Source organism: Lampetra planeri, chromosome 47, assembly GCF_965212315.1.
Source record: "Lampetra planeri chromosome 47, kcLamPlan1.2.h2, whole genome shotgun sequence".
Taxonomy (NCBI): domain Eukaryota; kingdom Metazoa; phylum Chordata; class Hyperoartia; order Petromyzontiformes; family Petromyzontidae; genus Lampetra; species Lampetra planeri.
Genome location: NC_136153.1, coordinates 7,072,556 through 7,091,117, shown reverse-complemented (window position 1 = coordinate 7,091,117; position 18,562 = coordinate 7,072,556). Strand labels below are relative to the sequence as shown.

The following is an 18,562-nucleotide window of genomic DNA, read 5'->3' as shown; positions in this document are numbered from 1 at the left end:
GTTACGCTTGGATTTCAGCCTGCTCACTGGGTGTGTCCAGTTAATTTATCAGGGTGGATATGATGGTCAGATATGCGACGTTGCATTGCAATTAATGAACTACCATCGAGTAATATAGTTTTTTTGTTAGATTGTGTAAATATAAATGTGTCGTTAAACCCGCCACCACCCGACACAGCCAATCAGTAAGGCGCGTCATGTACACAGGACACACCAATGCGTTACTAGTTCAGCACACCGGTGTGTTGGAGAGCAAATCCATAACAATCTGAGTACGACGTTTCGCCAGTAATTACAACTAGCTAATTGGCTGTCTCGGGTGGTGGCGGGTTTAACGACGCATTTATATTAACGCGATCTAACTCAAACAAAAAAAAACTTATATTATAGATGATATTGATCGCGAAATCCTTACGTGTTTAACTACCATAGAGTAATTTAAAACAAACCTTTAAAGAGGGGACAATGCCTACCTAGCAAAGCAGAAGCAAATTGTCCAAAGCCACGAACGACACGGAGGAAGCAGAGAAATATAACAATGGACTGGGATGTGAAACTGACAATTGCCTACACGGATGTCTGCAAACACGATTCGGAGAAAATTTTGAAATTAAATGGGAGAACACACAACAAACATGCGGATTTCGTAAGAAAGCAATGCGGGCAAGACAGCAGCGAAGCACACGTGGTCGCATTCATTGCTGATGCCAGGCCACGTAGGGTGCGAAAGAAGTTTAACATACATCCCGAATACAGATTGCCCCCAAATTGCATTGCATGGCCAGGTTGCGTTGAAATCTGTCGTGCAATGCGTTCATACTCTTAGGTTTTTTTCGGTAAAATCACGTAGGTAAAAAGTTAATACAAAAAATTTTATTAGAAAAAATAATAGAAATAACTTAATAAATCCATCTTCAGACTTTGATACAGCAATTGTGTTGTGACGGTTCCACCTGAAGACGGAAGCTTGTGTTGCCTCCGAAACGTCGTGATTTATTATTTTATTTCTATAACTTTTTGTATTATTTATTATTTATTTTTTACCTACGTGACTTTACCGAAAAAAACCTAAGAGTATGAATTCTTGCAGTCACGAAAGCTTCAAATCTGTCATGCAATGCGTTGCAAGAGCGCAGCCGTTTACGTCATCGCCCACTTAATATTCATATTCTTTAGCCACGCCCTCGCCATGACGTCACGTCAACACTACGGCTATCGCTGCCGGGACTAATGCAGTTATTATTACTTATACTTGGCAGCGCTTCAACATACTTTATTTTTAATCTTTACTTACAATTGTTTGCTAATTCCGCTCGTCTGCGACGCCACGACAGACTTTAGTGGTCGTTGAGCGGCGTTCCGTCGCTTGTTAAGTCGACGCCGACTATCGACCGGAACACCCCCTGTGCGCCGCGGCTGCAGCCCCCCGAGCATGGCCGGATCCGGTGGCTAGGAAAGACGTAAGGCTTCACCGTGTCCTAGGCCGCATTCGCGGTCAATTTTAAAGAGGGGTTTTTTAAAGTGTTTAATTTAAATGCACGGATAGAGTTTATTTAATAATGCATGATACGTGTTTCTATCTTTGATTCTTTATATATATATGTTCGATCCTAGGAAAACGTTGAATAAACTTAATATATGAATTATGGACAACATTGAATGACTTATTTTATACGTTCAAAAGTAGAACATGTAAGGAATCAAACATAGCAATAAATATAATGCCACATTGTAATACTGTTATTAACGTATTATGTATACAGCTGCAGTGTTGGTAGTACAGCCGGTGAGTTTATTTTTAAGACTCACTTGAACAATGTCCCTTTAAACTTCGACACGGTCCATTTAAAAACATTAAAATGTGTTGATGGAAATTTCTAACAGTTTTAAAAGTATGAAACGCTCAATTCCGTATGAGATAGACTGTAACTGTATATGTTATTGCATTACTGTTGGCTGTAAAGTGTGTCATTTCCTACCATCGTAATGTGGCATTTTCTCCACTTGGTCAGGGCAATGCACACGAGATGGATGTGGCCCACACTAGTTCGAGTGAGAAATCACTGATATTTAACTATTACTGGAGCTTTTGAAGTACTATTAGCAGAAATGTATATGGTGCAGTATGGAAATATTACAAAAAACTACTTTCAAATAGGTTTAGTTTGTCAGATTAATTTGCTTCGAAACCCCAGAACAAATTCATTGCGAAGGGAAAGCGTGTTTCCACACTTTTGCATCGTATTATTACTGAATAATGCATTGCTAATTAAAACAGTCGTCATTCCTCGCCAAGTGTTCAAGACTAGGTTCGCTTTGGGGCCATTCGGAGTGGCAAAGGCTCCCTGACAGGAGGTCGCTGGCCAAACTCAGATCTGGCTGTTGTGATTGGCAAGATGCATCACCCTGAACACTACACTCGTAAATACATACATAATATGCACACATGATCGTGCATCTAAACTGATAGCAGTAGCCAACTTAACATTGTGCGCATGCGATTGTGTTTGGGTGCCCACCATGTCAGTCAAAGCCACCAAACGCAATGCCCCATCGTCTGAGGTTGTGGTGCCACTGCTCTGGTGAGGGACAGAGCTCATGGACGATGGTGGCAGCTGTCTGACCGTGTGTCGTCATTGTATTTTTGGCGACTGGAACTTGTGACTGTTGATTACCTTCGTGCCAGGGCAAGGGCAGCCCCAAGCGTGTGATCAAGGTTGAGGTGCTCGTGGTGGTGCATATCGTAGCAGTAGTAGTGGTTGGTAGTGGTGGTCATACTGTTCCTGATATTGAGAGTGGAAATAGTGGTGATGTTGGTGAACAGAGGTTAGATAAATTACAATTGTAATTGTGTCATTCGTAATTCATTGGAATCACAGTGTAATTTCAACTAGCATTGCTGCTGTAAAAGTAATTATAATTGCTATCTAACCTTGCTGTTGTAATAATTATGATTATTACAGCAGCAAGGTTAGATAATTACAATTGGCCGTTGGTCTTGTGGTGACGATAGAGTTGATGGTGGTGGTGACGTTTGTGTTGGTCATGGCCATCGAGGTTATGATGATGCTTTTTGTGGTGTGTAGTAGTAGTGATGGTGTTGTTAAATGGAGCAGTAATGCTCTACCACCTGCTTAGGAATTTTCAAGGTGACCATGAAATACCGATTAACAATATTACCGTGAACATTGTTAGCATCATGCTATAAGATGTATTGGGTTGGTAGGATTTTATTGCAAAGCTGTATTCTTTGCAAATCACTGTGTGACCATATGTACTAACATTACCCTGTTTAGTTTGCTGACATAATGTGACCTTTGCATTCCCTCATCCAACAACAATCTGCTGAAAAGACTCGTGCAGTAAGGTCACCCTGAATTGTTGCTTTAATGACATCAACGTTTTCCTTTTAATACATCGTCAACACAGACAATTGTGAATCAATTACATATTTATATTGATGGGCAACTTCGCATCTTTTTTAGTTGCATATTGCATCCAGGTGTTTAGCAGTTTTTTTTAATGGAAGTTCCACACCTTTGGTGCTTAGATGTCATTTGTGTAAACTATTTTCAGCAGTTGTTCCTTTTTCTGATCGATCTAGTTTTGAGTTTTTAAAATATATTTTGAAAGGTGAAATTTAACAGTGTTTTTTAACATCGACAACACTTTTTTATTGTAAATGCTAGTTATCGTTTGTGTAAAATACGATGTCTGTGAAATTGTATTAAACAACAACAATGATGTCTTGTATTCAGAATGACTTAAGTCTCTTTACATTGGTGCTACATTGGAATTCAAGATAGTCTTGCATTGGGATGTTTTTACATTTCCTTATAAAGTAGTGTCTTCATGTGGGAGGTTACGGGAGTCCTTGGAGAATGCCCTTGCATACAAGGGGATAGATGTTTTCACAGACACGTTGCCACCTTGCAGTCAACACTGAATCGCTGCCCCATTTCGTGTGTTCCTTACTGTGCAGGGTCAGTACCATGCTGAGAGTAATTTGGAGTTCCACGTGATTTCATTGCCAGCAATTTCGAGGAAGGACCCCAACCATGGTGAGTGAATGACATGCTCTGCATTCATGGTTAGGGAATGTTTGCTTCTATGCAAATCAATCTGTTGTTGGACATGCTAATGACTCGTGTAAGGGATGAGTATAACACGTCTTTCAGTGTAATGTTATGTAACGAAATGCAAAACTATTTCTGACTCACATTTCATGGTACATTTGCTGGCCTATTGGCAAGGCATCTGGTTTCACATTTACTGCAAATAAAAGGTCAAGTAAAGGTGTGTCGAACACAAACGCTTATTCCACAATAAGCGTACTACTTCATGAATGTGAGAGGACATTTATAGGCCACTGAAATATCGTAAAGTCTCGTAAATATCCAGGTTTGGGCCCTTAGAGATGTTCTATCTCTTGCAATAATAATTTGGATAACTGTATTTGGATGATGTTTGGACGAGATTGCAATATACGTAATGACAAACTTTTTTTATTTAGCCGTGGCTAACTTTCACATCTTCTTGGTTCTTTCGGTAAAGTCACGTAGAAGGAAAATAATAAAAATAAAACATAATAAAATAATTCTCACGTTTCGGCCACAACGCAAGCCGAAACGTCGTGATAATTATTTTATTATGTTTTATTTTTATTATTTTACTATTTTCCTTCTACGTGACTTTACCGAAAGAACCAAGAAGATGAATCCCTGCAGTCACGAAAGCTTTAAATCGAAATTTAACTTTCACATGTTGAATTGTTTTGGCATGATTGACGCCAATAGGCCAACTTGTGTGAATGGCACATGCTCTTAACTTGTTTTCGTCATTGCCCACATAAGTTATTGGCATCACAACTACCATCGTGTTCATCACAGGCACCAGCACCATCACCTCTATTGTGACACACTCTTTGCTGTAGGTCAACCCTTGCTTGGTCTACTCTTCACTCTGGATGTACTCTATATCCTCACTTTGCTCAATCACAATCGATCTGTGAATTAAAACGCCCAAGTGTGCGCATGTTTATGCTGCAGTGTGAGCGTTTACGCAATAGATATTGGCTATACTGATATAATATAGTTATTTATTTATCTTGAAAAGTCTCAATGAGTCTGAAGTATCTTCTTTAGGCGGGGCATGCATTGCAATATTTGTACCAGTAGTCAGTTCTATAATGAAATTATACAAATTATTTTACGCGTTATTCCCGGAAATAAACCCAGCACCTCTTCGCTGTCTTGTTTGTGGTAGGATATAAACTGTCAGCTCTGTGCAAATTGGCTCAGTTGTGAGTGCACTGACCACGAAAGCCACCCGGGCTGCTCAGCGACATCTGACAAAAACGCAATGAAACTTTTATAGTGGAAACAACTGCTGAATGTTTGTAGCCTCCAACTTTATTGCAATACATATAAAACAGATTCCAGTCACAATTTAAAAATGTGTAAAGAGCTTTTTTTTAAAAAAAAATGCCCATTGTGAATGTCCCTTAAGGTGCGAGCCATAAACCATGTTGGACGCAGCTACGATTAATGGGATGCTGGGGGTTTAATTGTGTTATTAAATGCTCTCGCGGTGCAGTAAAGCACTGGTGGTTCGTTGCGTGGTATTTCTTTAGAGACAGACCTAAAGGTCACATTTAGCTCAAGATTTAAACCATTCGAGTGAAAACTCTGCCAACTCCTTAAGCATCGGGGATGGTGGGATCCCTTCATAAATATCTTTCCATCTTGATAATTGGTTTTTTACCCTTCTATCTGGCATCAAAACTGACACCTTTTTTACAAGGAGTCATGTTTGCATAAACCACAATACCTGCTGCCATAATGCAAACAAAAAACATAACTCTGATAATATATGCATTGTCCTTGAAGTTGATTGGTCCACACCCGAGACAGCTTTCCTTAGTCTCACTTGGGTTGGACCAGATGACGCCAAAAGGCGCACATTCCATCTTGCGCTTTGTCCTCTCTAAGTGCAACGAACCCTACGCTCGCCGGTCTGTGTACATGTAAACATCCAGCCATCATTATAGCTTTCCTCATTATAAATATTTCATCCACAGAAATTGTACGTTTAAACAGTGAGTATGGAACTAGTAGTTTTTTTTTAAGTGCCAACGGATGTTAGCGTGTAAATCCCAAGCAGCGTGCAAAGTTGACGTTGTTTATGTTGAAGCACATTGTTGCTGTATACACACTGGCAAGGCACCCACTTTTTGAAGACCGTAGCTTGGCACTGCGCAATTATGAGCAGCCCGGTAATTCTGTGCTGGCCTTTTTCCAATGCAAACCCCAGAAAAGGTTGCTTATCGACTGCGTGGATATTGAAGTGAATGGAGAGAAGCAGGAACTTTGAGATGCTGAAAAGTATTTCAGACAGACACGACTCTTTAAGTAATTTCCCCCCCCTTTTGCTAAGATGCTGCCGCCCTCATCCCTTACTCCCGGTTCTCGTGCGGCTGCTCATCTGGAAACCTTTTATGGTCGTGTTGAGTGTGGGTTACGCTGTGGAAGTTGAGTGGTGGGGGGAGGAGAGATTATGGTTGCCAAGCCATTGAGCTTGTGTTGAGAATCAGTACCAAGGCAGTGAAAGTGGATAAACAGGGCCATACTCACGCCATCATTCCATACAGCCACGCAGTGCTAACACTCAACAAGCGTGGTTTTTTATGATACTTAAATTTAATTTTTTTGCACATTTTTTTACTTAGTTAACTTGTCTTTCTTTCTGTATTTCCCCCCCAGGTTTCAGTTGCCATAGAGATGTGTTCACTTACTGGGTTCTCACCTGGTTTATGCACATGTATTTTTTGTATTATATAGCTTTGGGTAAGGTCACACACATACTGGAGTGTCAATGGTTATTTTCTGTTGTAGGCGGTAGTGATGTTGATGGAGATTCACTGGAGATGTATGTAATTATAAAAGCATACATGATGTTGACGATGATGTTGACTACGGTGATGTCGATGGTGAAGACAATTAAAAAGAATAAGATCAGTGATAGGGGACAGCAGTGGCACAGCGGTTAGTTAACATTGAGCTATAAACCCAGTGACCTTTGGCCATGGCTAACATCAGTTTACCAACCTGCACTCACCAGGTTTGCAAAGTGTAGTTAAATAATTCCCATGACTGACATGGCACGGGGAGGTCTTAATCAAGCAGAGAATTGACAAAGCTGTAGATGTATTGGTTGGAACAAAACAAGCCAAATATTTCACACAGCACAGACATAACAGATTTTGCAAATGAAACGGTGGGATTGACAAAAGAGTAACAAAATAACATAACAATGATGATCCCGATTTAAGGCTTTCGTGACTGCAGGGATTCATCTTCTTGGTTCTTTCGGTAAAGTCACGTAGAAGGGAAATAATAAAATAATAAAAATAAAACATAAAATAATTCTCACGACGTTTCGGCCACAATGCAAGCAGCCGTCCTGCTACTTGTGTTGTGGCCGAAACGTCGTGAGAATTATTTAATTATGTTTTAATTTTATTGTTTTATTATTTCCCTTCTACGTGACTTTACCGAAAGAACCAAGAAAATGATTATCCCCTTCACACTTCCCCATATTTCTTCTGCGTCCCCCTGACCCCTCCCGTGACCCCCCCCCCCCGCATCTGGTGTCTCGCGCAGCGTCGTCGCAGCGGGGCCTCTCCGCCGCCTCCCTCGGCCCATGCCCACTGCCTGAGCTGTGTGAGCTCACGCTGCCGCGCCACGCCCGAGGCGCGCGTGTGCTGCGCGCAGGTGGGCTGCCCGTGCGCGTGCGGCGCCCGCTACCACGCGTGCAAGGGCGACGAGCACGCGCTGCTGTGCCCCCTGGAGCGCGTGCCCTGCATCAACCGCGACTTCGGGTGCCCCTTCTCCATGCAGCGGTGCAGGCTGGGTCAGCACCTGCAGGTGGGCGTGGCTCGCTCGTGTGTGCTGGGTTGCTCGTTCGTTCACTCGCTCGGCCGCTTGCTCGCTGTTTATTACCGTGGTCACTTGCTCACTCACTAGTCGCCCACTCACTCGTACACAGTCTCTCTAACTCACACACTCTCAAATTAGTTTTCTCTGTCACCCTTTCACTCACTCACCAACTCGCTGGCTCTATCATTGTATGTATGTATGTTGAACTTCTTTTGCACTGGAAATAGCCAAACGTGCTAACTTACCCCTTTACTTTCCTGTCATGCAATCACAATCTCTCTCACTCACATGCTCGCTTGTTTACTCTATTGCTCATACGCTTTCTCACTCAGCCATTCACTCACCCTTTTACTCACACTTTCACTCACTTGCTCCATCACTCACTCTTACCCATCCTTCATGGTTGTATTGATTTAAATGGAAGTATAATTGTCCCTGACCCACTGCTACTCCCTATGTCACAGACATGCCCTGCCAGCGTGGTATGCTGCAGCATGGAATGGAACCGCTGGCCCATCAGCTACACGGACCGCAAGCTGTTTGAGCAGCTGTGTCGCCATGGAGACCCTGACAAGCAGCTGGATCTCGCCGTGGCTCAGCGCGACCAGAGGCTGCTGTTGCAGACTCTTCAGGGTGCGCGGCTCTTCCCAGAGCTCATGGCAGAGCCACCAGTGAGTTCTGAGTGATGATGATGATCATTATCGACGTGGTAAGGTGATAATGATAAAAATGGTCATGGTGATGGTGACGATGGTGATTATGTTAATGATGGTAATAATGATCATAATGATATTAACACTGCAAATTACTTTGGAAATTATTATGATGACACTAAAAAAGTATGATGGTGATGATGATGATTTCTGCCATCACAGATAATGCCTTGCCCCACCGCTGATGCTGCGTGTCCTACTTCTCCGGCTGGAAGTAAGGGTCATCTCGAGAAGGACCTCCAGGACTTGTACAGAGCCACCATGGAGACCACCAAGTGCCTGGAGGCCGCACTTGACCTTCTCAACAATGGCACGGACCGTGCGACGGGAGGCCGTGGCTGTCCCGCGTCCCGGGACACAGAGGACACTGGTGACACGGACGAGGTCGTGAGAGCCATCGTGGACACATTTGACGCTGCCCTGTTCAGCAAGGAACGGTCGCAGCAGCGTGCCACCGCCAAGGCGGAGGCTTCCGTGGCGGGTTCGGCCAGCACCATGGGGGGCCCTACGGAGGACGGGCCGGTGCTGCCCCCTCCGCACAACGGCGTGACGGGGCCAGACGGCGGTGCCGCCGCTTTGCTCCCGCTAGCGGGAGGCTCCAACGGCACGGACTCAACTTCGTGCCAGGTGGGTGCGGACAGGTGGCGTATCGCCAGTGCAGTGTGCAGCGCCTGATATTGCATGTGCGCATTATTTAGTGTGTGCTAGTACAGCTTGAAAAGTGCGCAGCGTTTGGTGGTGAAGTGCGCGTTGTTTTTTTAGTGCAGCACGCAAGGTACGCGGCATTTTCCGCCGTTGTGCAACGTTTGATCTTGTGTGAACACTTTGGAGCGGGAGCGACTTAGGTGGGTCCCACCGACAGCAAATGTTCCATCCTCTCTCTGCCAGAGCCAGCAGGGCAGCATGCTCATCCACTTTGGACAACGAGCGGCGTGCACGCCACGCGAACAAGACTTCGTCTACGGCTCCCTGGAGCCGCAGGCGATCACCACTGTCAGCACTTTCAAGGTATGTTCCTCCGATGTTGACGATGTATGTGACTGGCAGTGGCGTAGCTATCTAATGTACGGGCCGTGCGGCTGTACCTGGGGCCTATGGGCCGGAGTCGCCCAGGTGCAAGGCTACAAAGAGGGGGGAACTTGGGCAGGGGGGGGGCATGCATTTAATTCCTTGCACCAGAGCCCATGCCAACCACCGGCCATGAGTACTAGTCCTGCCGCTGACTCTAATCCTATCCCAACCAGACCTCCAGTACTGCAGTCGGGCCTCTTTAAAATGTTTCAGTTGCTTTTCACTTTTTCATGCCCTTGGACAGTGCCGTTGACACCTCCGAAGCAGAATCTTTATTTATCCCGGAGAAATCCGATGAGCTAGGAAGCTCTTTTTCACACATGCCCACTTAAAACTAAAACATTTTTTTTATTTGACCAGGTAAGGCCCACAGAGCTCTTTTTTTAGAAGCCACCTGGCCACAAATAATAGCTCAACGAAGTGACTTGGCACGTGGAAATGTATTGCAGCCAAATAACTCTGAACCTGACCGTGACGACCCCGTACTCCGCCCCCAGGTACCGACGTCGTTCCGGGGCTACAAGTCGCGCTTGGGCGATGCCCTGCAGTTTCGGCGCAGCCGAGAGGACCGCGCCGTGGACACAAGCGACCTGAACTCGGGGGTGGACGAGGAGGCGGAGCACTCGAGCCTGGGCCGCATGGACGTGCTCACGGCTGCCTTCATGTATTGCCTGGAGGGGGAGGCGCGGCCAGGCACAGGCATCTCCGACATGCGGTGTGAAAGCGGGGGGGGCAATGCACAGTGATGAGTTAGAGGTCAGGGTGGAGCACGGGGTGTAGGCATTGACACCATCTGGCAGGCCGGTTGCACTGTGGGTTAACATTAGCACCACTGGCGGAGCCAGTGGGGGAAGAGGGTGGGGTGGCACGTGTCCCCGCAATGATCCGATCGAAATCCCTAATTTCGATCGGATCATTTGGGTTTATTAGTAATAAATCGGAATTTTGCGACCCCCACTGCCACTGTGTAGCATATTATTACGTGCCAGGGACTCTATGGGAAGATAGGACAATAGTCTGAGTCCATAATTGGCAATAAGTAACGGCAAAGCAGTTATAAGTGACTCAGAATTATGCGCAGTTGCGTAAACAGTACACGACTTCCCCGAAGGCATTCACCTTTTGCGAGCGTGATGCCGATCACACGTGTCGAATAAAAAGCAAGGCACAAGTCCTTACTTACTACCAACTCCTATAATTTTTCATTGCTGGAGGGGTTGCCCCCCCCCCCACCTGAAAATGTATGCTCCACCATTGATTAGTATTGGGGTAGACACTGTGGAGTAGCGGTATAAAACAGGGTGAGGGGTAAATACTACAAGGGTAGGGCAAAGTATTACGATACGGATAGCCACTACATTATGGTTAAAGGAGGATATACATGGCAGGGCATATTCATTATCGGGTAGGTGATATGGAAAGACATTAGGTGTAAGGATACATATGACAGGGAACATAAAGGTCCTACGGTAGCCATAGATACTAAGGGTGGGATTAGGTACGTGCAGTAGGAATATACACTGGGTTATGGGTTGTATACAGGGCCATGGTAAGGGCGTGCCAATTCAAAGCGAGGACAGACCAATGCACTACAGCAGTGGTTCTCAGGCTTTTTTTGGCTACCATACCCCCTGTTAAATTTTGTTTCAACCGAGTACCCCCTTACCTGACCCAACATGGGTCTGAGAAATAATTCTATGAATAATGAACATCAGTATTTTAGCCAATTGTCCATTTTGTCAGGTACCATCCTAACGAGCTCGTAATTGCAAGCGAGTAAAAAAAATTCAACGGGCGCTCTGCATGCGTGACGTCATTAGTTCGTGCTCGCTGGTTGCTCTTGGAAACCACATTGTTTACAATCAGTGAGTTGAGAAAGGTCTTTTATATCTTTCTAGGTTACCATATGGATTTACTTTTTACCATATTTATTTTCAATTGGCAGATTCATACATGATTATTCACCGATGACTTTCATGCACGATATCATTACACATTTATCAATCACCGTGTACCCCCGGTAGAGAACCACTACACTACAGGGAATAGGGCTAGGAACTATACTTCGGTCTGGGTAGACAATGCAATGCTGGGCAATGCACGTCGGGATGGGACAAAGGAACACTGGCGCAGTGCAAGGCTGCCTCGGCCTACACACCCCGGCAGAACGGGTGGGTACTCGTGTGCGTACGGAACCTAGCCGACGACAACCCCGAGCTTTACCCCTGCTTGCCGGAGGTGTCGTTTAGATTTTTCATTGACGGCTTTAGTTCTGCTTGCCTCATCAGCAGCACTGGAGATGGATACCACGTCGACGTGGGCACGCAGACATTCGTCTTCCCCACGCTCCTGGCCTCCAAGGACTTCCTGGCGAACCTTGCCTCTGACACGGGATTTCTCCGGAAGGAAGAGCTCGCTGTAGCACCACTGCCACAGGTGTGTGGAGGCTGCATCGCAAGGGGGGTGGGGGGTGTGTGTGTGAGAAATTTGATAACAAGCTCAAAGACAACAAATGCCCCCTCTCTCTATTTAAGGCCTCGACACAGAGGCATGGTTTCTCTGTGTGCCTATGTTTGTTCTCTCTCTATGTATCTCTGTGATATCTGTCTGCTTATATGTCTGTCTGTGTGTCTATGTTGTGTGTCTCTGTGTGTCTCTGTGTTGTCTCTCTCTATGTATCTCTGTGATATCTGTCTGCTTATGTGTCTGTCTATATGTCTCTGGTTCTGTGTTTTATCTCTCTCTCTCAAATTTAGCATTCTCAGGAAGAACGTAATCAACCAGGTAGGGTGTTGACTGTTATGTTATCTGACTCTCTGTTGTATTACATTACATTTCTAAGTATACTAGATTTGTGTTTCTATTTCATTTATACCTGATGATGATTGCTTGTGTTGCAATTGAAACGTCGTTTGCTAGTATTTAATTTATTATTTTATCTTTATACGTGACTTTACCGAAATAACCAAAGAGTAATTCCTGCAGTCACGAAAGCTCCAAATTAAGTTTGCACACTTATGTGTTTGGAGCCAAGTGTCGTTGTGAGCATCAGCAAAAGGACTGTAATCATATGCAGAAGCCACATGATCGTCTTCGTTGTTATCAACGTCACCACCGTTAGGGCTGTCATTCTCATTATCATCATCAACTTAACCATTTCACATTGTGTTATCCCTTGTTGCTAAACTAATGCATCCCTATTAAGCGTTCGAAATTGGTGGGGCGAATTTTCTAAACTGACCTAGTTGGCTGCCTTTTTAAAAATATATATACAAAGGCCCACAAGGTGACTAAATGTTTACATGTGAGTGAGTGTTTACATGTGTGGGAAGCAGTGGCCAGTCATCCCTTAAATATGAGAACCTGGTTCGGTGTGTAAACATCATTACTGGCTAGACAACAGAGACTTTGCCTTGTCCTGAACACATGACCTTTTCGCCATTCCAGTTTTGATGGAAATTTCGCCGGGGGTATATACAGTATATACATTCTAAAACTTTCTGTTAATGAGAAACGCATCGGAAAAGAAGAGCCAGAAACTCATCGGAAAGAAAAGGCAACGGTAGTCATTGGTGGCTAAACTATACCCATGATTCCACACAAGAAAGGAATGGCTATACGGTTATCTTTCGCTGCTGCTAAAATATTTTGGCCTCGATTTTGACCCGCATGAGTCGGTGGTATAATACAGGGCTATCGGCATTGTACGCACATTGTGGTGATGTCACATGACATGTAAAGCTTCATGGGGGGACCAATTGTATGTTTACAATGGCACCTTTTTTTTGCTGTTTATAAATCACCTTTCACGTATGCAATTACTCCTATTTGTTGCCAACCTGCGCTCACCTTTTACAGAACGTGTAAGAATCGGTTGATTGCTAACACAGAGGAGTGAGCAGAGGCTCAAAACGTAGGTGGGAACATTGACGGTGGAAAGGGCACTCTGAAACAGCTTGGGGAGGGAATCTGGTAAATATTAGAAGTGAAAAAACAACACAAATTTAAGAGGAGAGTAGGTTGTGGTTTGGGTCACAAGGTCGGGCTATCTTGCGCAATTGGCTCGTTGGGGGTCGGGCTCATATTTAGTTGGATCGTGTACTCTACCGTTAAACAGTTTGTCTCTCCCTGTCCCAGCCATGGCTAAGCATTTCTTTGTCTTGTCTCTGTCCATTGCATGTCTGCCACCACTAGGTTCTGGCGTTGGACCTGGTGCAAGACTGCGTCACCATGTACCACACGAAGCAGCGCTCCGTGTTCACCTTCGTCTGCGGCCAGAGCTTCCGTCGTGACGAGTTCTCGTGGCACTTTCGCAACTCGCACGGCGACGTACACTCGGCGCTCAATGGCTGGCTGGAGCAGCGCTGCCCGCTCGCGCACTACGGCTGTTCGCACTCGCAGCGCCGGCTGTGCCCCGTTGCGCAGGTGCCACTTCACCGGTTGCGGATTGCCTGCCGCTTGGGTCTCCCTTCGACCGGTGCCTTAAGTAATCGTGGCGGTTCTTTGGGCAGTCGCTTGCAGTTCAGTTAAAGGGATGGCAGAGATGGCACGCGCCAGTCTATTAAGGGACGGGCTCCACTTCTGAGCTTCTGGGTTTGTAGCTAGGTTTTGGCTGCTTGTGAATGAACTGTGTTCTAAAGTGTCGTGAGTTGATGGTCTGAGCCCAGACCCTGTTTTTTGTTTTAATTAGTGTCAGGGCTGGGGGTCGAGGCGTTCGTTTCCTGATTTTGGCGTCATCCAGTCGTGGATTGACAAAATACCTGTAAAAGTCGATGACAATGTATTTCAGTGTCCTGTCATTGCAGCGGCCAGAGCCAGGTTAGTGTAGTCTGTGTTGTAAAAGCTGTTGTGTTATGCAGGGCTACCGGCTGGTGCACAGCGCGGAGATGGGAGCTCTGGGCGTGAGCATGAGCCAGCCATCGCCATCACCGTCTGGTGATGCGAACGGCAGCGCTGACCAGTTGAGCGCGCTGCCCTTCGAGATCGTGCGCCGCGTGGCCGCTATGCTCGATGGGTTCAGCCTTTGCCAGCTGGCGCTGGTGTCGCGCACGATGCGCGACGTGTGCTCCAGCCTGCTGCACGAACGCGGCATGGTGGCGCTCGTGTGGGAGCGAACACGGGGGCCCGACGGTCGGGCCTTCTGGAGCACGAAAGCCAAGGCAAGCCGCTCACCGTAATCGTCGTCATCATCATTAGTCGCCTTTGATCAGTAACATCACAGGCTTTATCCGTTGCTGTCATCTCCACCGCCACTATCATCGTCTCCACCATCCATCGTTATTATCGGCAGCATCTTCACCGTTATCTCCACCATTGCCACGATCACAAAGATAATCTTTCAGCAGCGACCTTTCTCTCACAAAGTGATCTCTATATCCATTGCCATCGTTATCGGTCCGGCGTGCAGGCGTGGAGTTTCAGCACGGCGTTCGAGCCTGTGCGGCACTGGGCGTTCGCCGACACGCCCAGCATGTCGGAGCACCTGCGCCACTGCCCCTGCTACACCGTGGAGGTTCGCACCGACGCCGTGCCGCTGCCCTGCATGGGCGGGCCCCGCGAGCACGCGCGCCGAGCCCTGCGCAGGAGCCTGCGCCCCACCGTGTGACGCCGCGGCGTACGCGCGAGCAGAGCCGAGATGCGGGACGCGGTGGGGGAGCACTGCCGCTGCGGGCGAAAGCACCCCCCGTCTCGCCGTGCCGGCGTCTGATGGCCACGGTGGCCACGGTGGGCGCCTGCTGCTCCAGCAGCCTGAATATGGGGTTGGTGGATCGTGTAGAGATTGGGCTGTCAGGTGCACAAGACACCCACCTGCAGAGCAACGGAGGTGTCTGTAATGCCCCTTTTTCACTCCCACATTCGAGCTAAGCCAGCGTGGGGCCCTCAGAGTACGGGTGGTTTTCCATTTTCTCTCTGCCATGCCGAGCCGCAACCAAACCTTGATACGCCTGCCTCAGAAGACACCTAAAATGTGACTCAAAGCCATGCAGAGCCACCAGGGTCAGGGCTCATGACAAGTTCATGGCATGTGATGTCAGCAGTGGGAAAAACAACCTTGGCACCTCCTGAGTTGGGCTGGCTCACCACGGCTCTGGCGTGGGTTGATGGTACAGTGGATACGAGGTCTATGAGGTGGTGTGGTTAGGAGGTTTCCGAGTTGCCGCTGGAGTTTTGGGATTTATTTTCTCATGCTTTTTGGACTTTCTCCAGGCACTAATTTTCTACAATAATGCATACGTGCTCATAATTAATATGAGTTGGCAAAAATCCCAAGCGGAAACCTCTTGAAAAGCGTATGCTCTAAAAAATATAAGTGTGACAAGCCAGTCCGGCAAGTGAATGGTTATTTTTAGACTCTTAAGGTCACATTTGAATTAAGCTAAGCACAGCACTTAAAATGTCGGAGTAACGAAGTGCACATCCCTTTTGCAATTATGGTATTTGTCGCAACACCATAGCTTACAGCATAATGGAATTTGCTCAAATACTTTTATTATTTCTGTAACTATAAAATTCAAAAATAGGAGATATATTGTAATAAGTTAAGCCGCGTGGTTCACAGTGTGCCAAGATGTTGTGACCATTTCGACAGCTGGGCTGTGGTCTAGCCAAGCATTCTCTGACCCACGATGCTCACGTAACACTGATGCGCGCTGAAGCGAGTAGGTGCGTGTGACTACACGACCCACTTGAAACCCAGCTACTTGTGCATTCACGTCGAGTGTTGCCATTAATATTCCAAAGTTGGCACGCACATTGTTTAACCTACACCGTCGCTAGTGGTCACGTTTAACAATTTTCAGACCTCTCTGCATACCTAACGGGTGCCTATATTGTATTGTATTGCCTTCCTTGAACTAAGCAATAGATTTTTGTTGTAAATGTCAATTCTCAGCTTCCTATAGAAGCCAACTTATAGACGTTAACATGATGCTGGGGATCACTCTTCTGCACTGCTGATTGCCACACGTGTGCGCATATCCATTATTCTGTCGCTTCAGCCAGGCACAACTCCATTGAGATCCGTCAACAAGACCGGAGCAAAACCGATGCTCAATAAGGTCATGACCACTTCGCTTTCCAGGACTAATCTTACCTAAGCTTCACTTTGTACATGCACAGCCATGTTTTGTCATTCCACTGCTGGACAAAGGCCTCTATAACCCCCTGTTGGTTGTTGGCGTTATCTGCATACGCAAGTCAGCGTGTATTGGTGAAGGTGGGGAGCGTCTTAGTGGGGGCATAGTACAGTACAACAATTCATTTTGCTGCACTGCCCTTTGATGTCCACCATGTATCCCCAAAGCAGCCCAGAGTGGTCACTCATCCCAAGCGCTATGCAGGCTCAACCCATCTGACAAGATGGGGCACACTTCCGGTTATTTGGTCATCGGCTACATCGCAGATTATGCTTCAGTTCAATTGCCTTTTAATGCCAAGGTTTCCCCCGTTTATGGGTTCCCTAAAGGAATTGAGCCATATTGAGCTTCCCACTCGGTCAGGTTGTGTGTTCTTTTTTCGTCTCATCACCTTTGCGATCACAGCCCGAAGAATAACGTTTATAAACACATCCCGCAGTGTTTGCATTGTGCATTGTTTACAGCCTCGGAGGAGCATGCGACACTACTCCATGTGGTTCATATGGACAGCATTCGTGCCGTGGTGTCTCTGCAGTTAAGCCTGTGCTAATGTAGTCTCGTTTCCCTCCTCCTGGGTAATCGGGGAGCCAAGCATGCACCGTCCTCTAGAGTAGGACAACAGGCAACCTCTTTCCAACACACGTCTGATGGTCTCATTGTACCTTCAACAATCAAATTAACCTACACCAGATCATTTCCCGGTGTGGCTTCATTTAAAGGTAGGCATGACCCAGTTGACAAATATCTTAAAACACGTCATGCCCAACACACATAAATGCCCACCACTGGAAGAGATTTGGCGAGCATGGCCTCTCATGTGTGGAGCCACACTGATAGTTGTGAAGCCGGTTGCCCTGACATAGCACTGACTTTGGCGTCTGCTAGCTCAGTTTGCATAGTTCAGGTGTGCCTTTTGCCACAGCAGTTGGTTCAACACAGATCATAATATATGCAAAACGTGATGTCTATAACAGCATAGGATCCCGGCATATGATTGTCTCATTGTTCTGCAATCATGGCCACAGTTCTCTTGAATTTGTGGTCTCGAGCGAGGCTGAGTGCATTACACACGCAGTATGGTGATGTCATGTGGCATGCAAGGCTTAATTTGGACTGACCCTTTGGTCGCCATCACGCATTTGGGTGTTTAAAAATGACCTTTTGCTCGTATGCAGCCTGCACTTACTTTTTTGTCCAACGAGTTTCTCATCGTTGTATAGAGTGTGTTAGAATTCGTTTATTGTCAACGCAGAGGTGTTTGCAGTGCCCGATTAATGCAAGCGGGCACATTTAAGGTGGAGTGTTTTTCAATTGCAGGGCACTGTGAACCACAGCCTTTGAGAGGGGAATTTGAAGGGAGTTGTAAACACCACAAGTGAAAAGAATTACCAAAATGAAAAAAAGGGCAGGTGGTCGTTGGGGTAGGGCTAGTGCTTGGGACTGATTGGCTTAGCTAGGGTCAAGACTTGTGTGCTCCAGCCCCAGACTCCCACCCTGCCATGGCCAAGTTTGGCCTTTTCACTTTTTGTTCGCTTTTCACTTATGGTGTTTACTGCGTCGCCGCGGCAAAAAGCGGAATGCTTCCCCAAGCTCGGAGCCCATGAGACGTTGGCTGCAGAATGCTGTTCATTTCCATCGTTTCACAATAAAGTGTCCTGCATGTGACAATTAAAAAAAGAGTTTCATTTTTTTTACAGGTATTCTT

The 18,562-nt window shown here is 46.3% G+C and overlaps 1 protein-coding gene across 2 annotated transcripts; it reads left to right on the top strand.

The window, feature by feature from the left end:
* Positions 1-1,188: 1,188 nt before the first annotated feature.
* Positions 1,189-18,534, top strand: LOC144733561 (F-box only protein 30-like). Of its 2 annotated transcripts, none has more exons than XM_078615549.1 (11): positions 1,189-1,460; positions 3,983-4,061; positions 7,662-7,925; positions 8,402-8,608; positions 8,813-9,277; positions 9,539-9,658; positions 10,219-10,436; positions 12,013-12,157; positions 13,916-14,146; positions 14,581-14,880; positions 15,129-18,534. In XM_078615549.1, the coding sequence occupies exons 2-11, from the start codon at positions 4,059-4,061 to the stop codon at positions 15,324-15,326; spliced, it is 2,151 nt and encodes a 716-aa protein (XP_078471675.1). In that variant the 5' UTR covers positions 1,189-1,460; positions 3,983-4,058; the 3' UTR covers positions 15,327-18,534. The 2 variants fall into 2 exon arrangements, with proteins under 2 accessions (XP_078471675.1, XP_078471674.1); XM_078615548.1 differs by having other exon boundaries at positions 12,010-12,157.
* Positions 18,535-18,562: the final 28 nt, after the last annotated feature.

Bases quoted from the DNA above. Each gene is read 5' to 3' on its own strand.
- LOC144733561 (XM_078615548.1), top strand. The intron at 7,926-8,401 runs GTGGGCGTGGCT...CCTATGTCACAG, and splicing joins GGCTGGGTCAGCACCTGCAG to ACATGCCCTGCCAGCGTGGT. The intron at 10,437-12,009 runs GTGTGAAAGCGG...TTGCCTCATCAG, and splicing joins ACAGGCATCTCCGACATGCG to CAGCACTGGAGATGGATACC.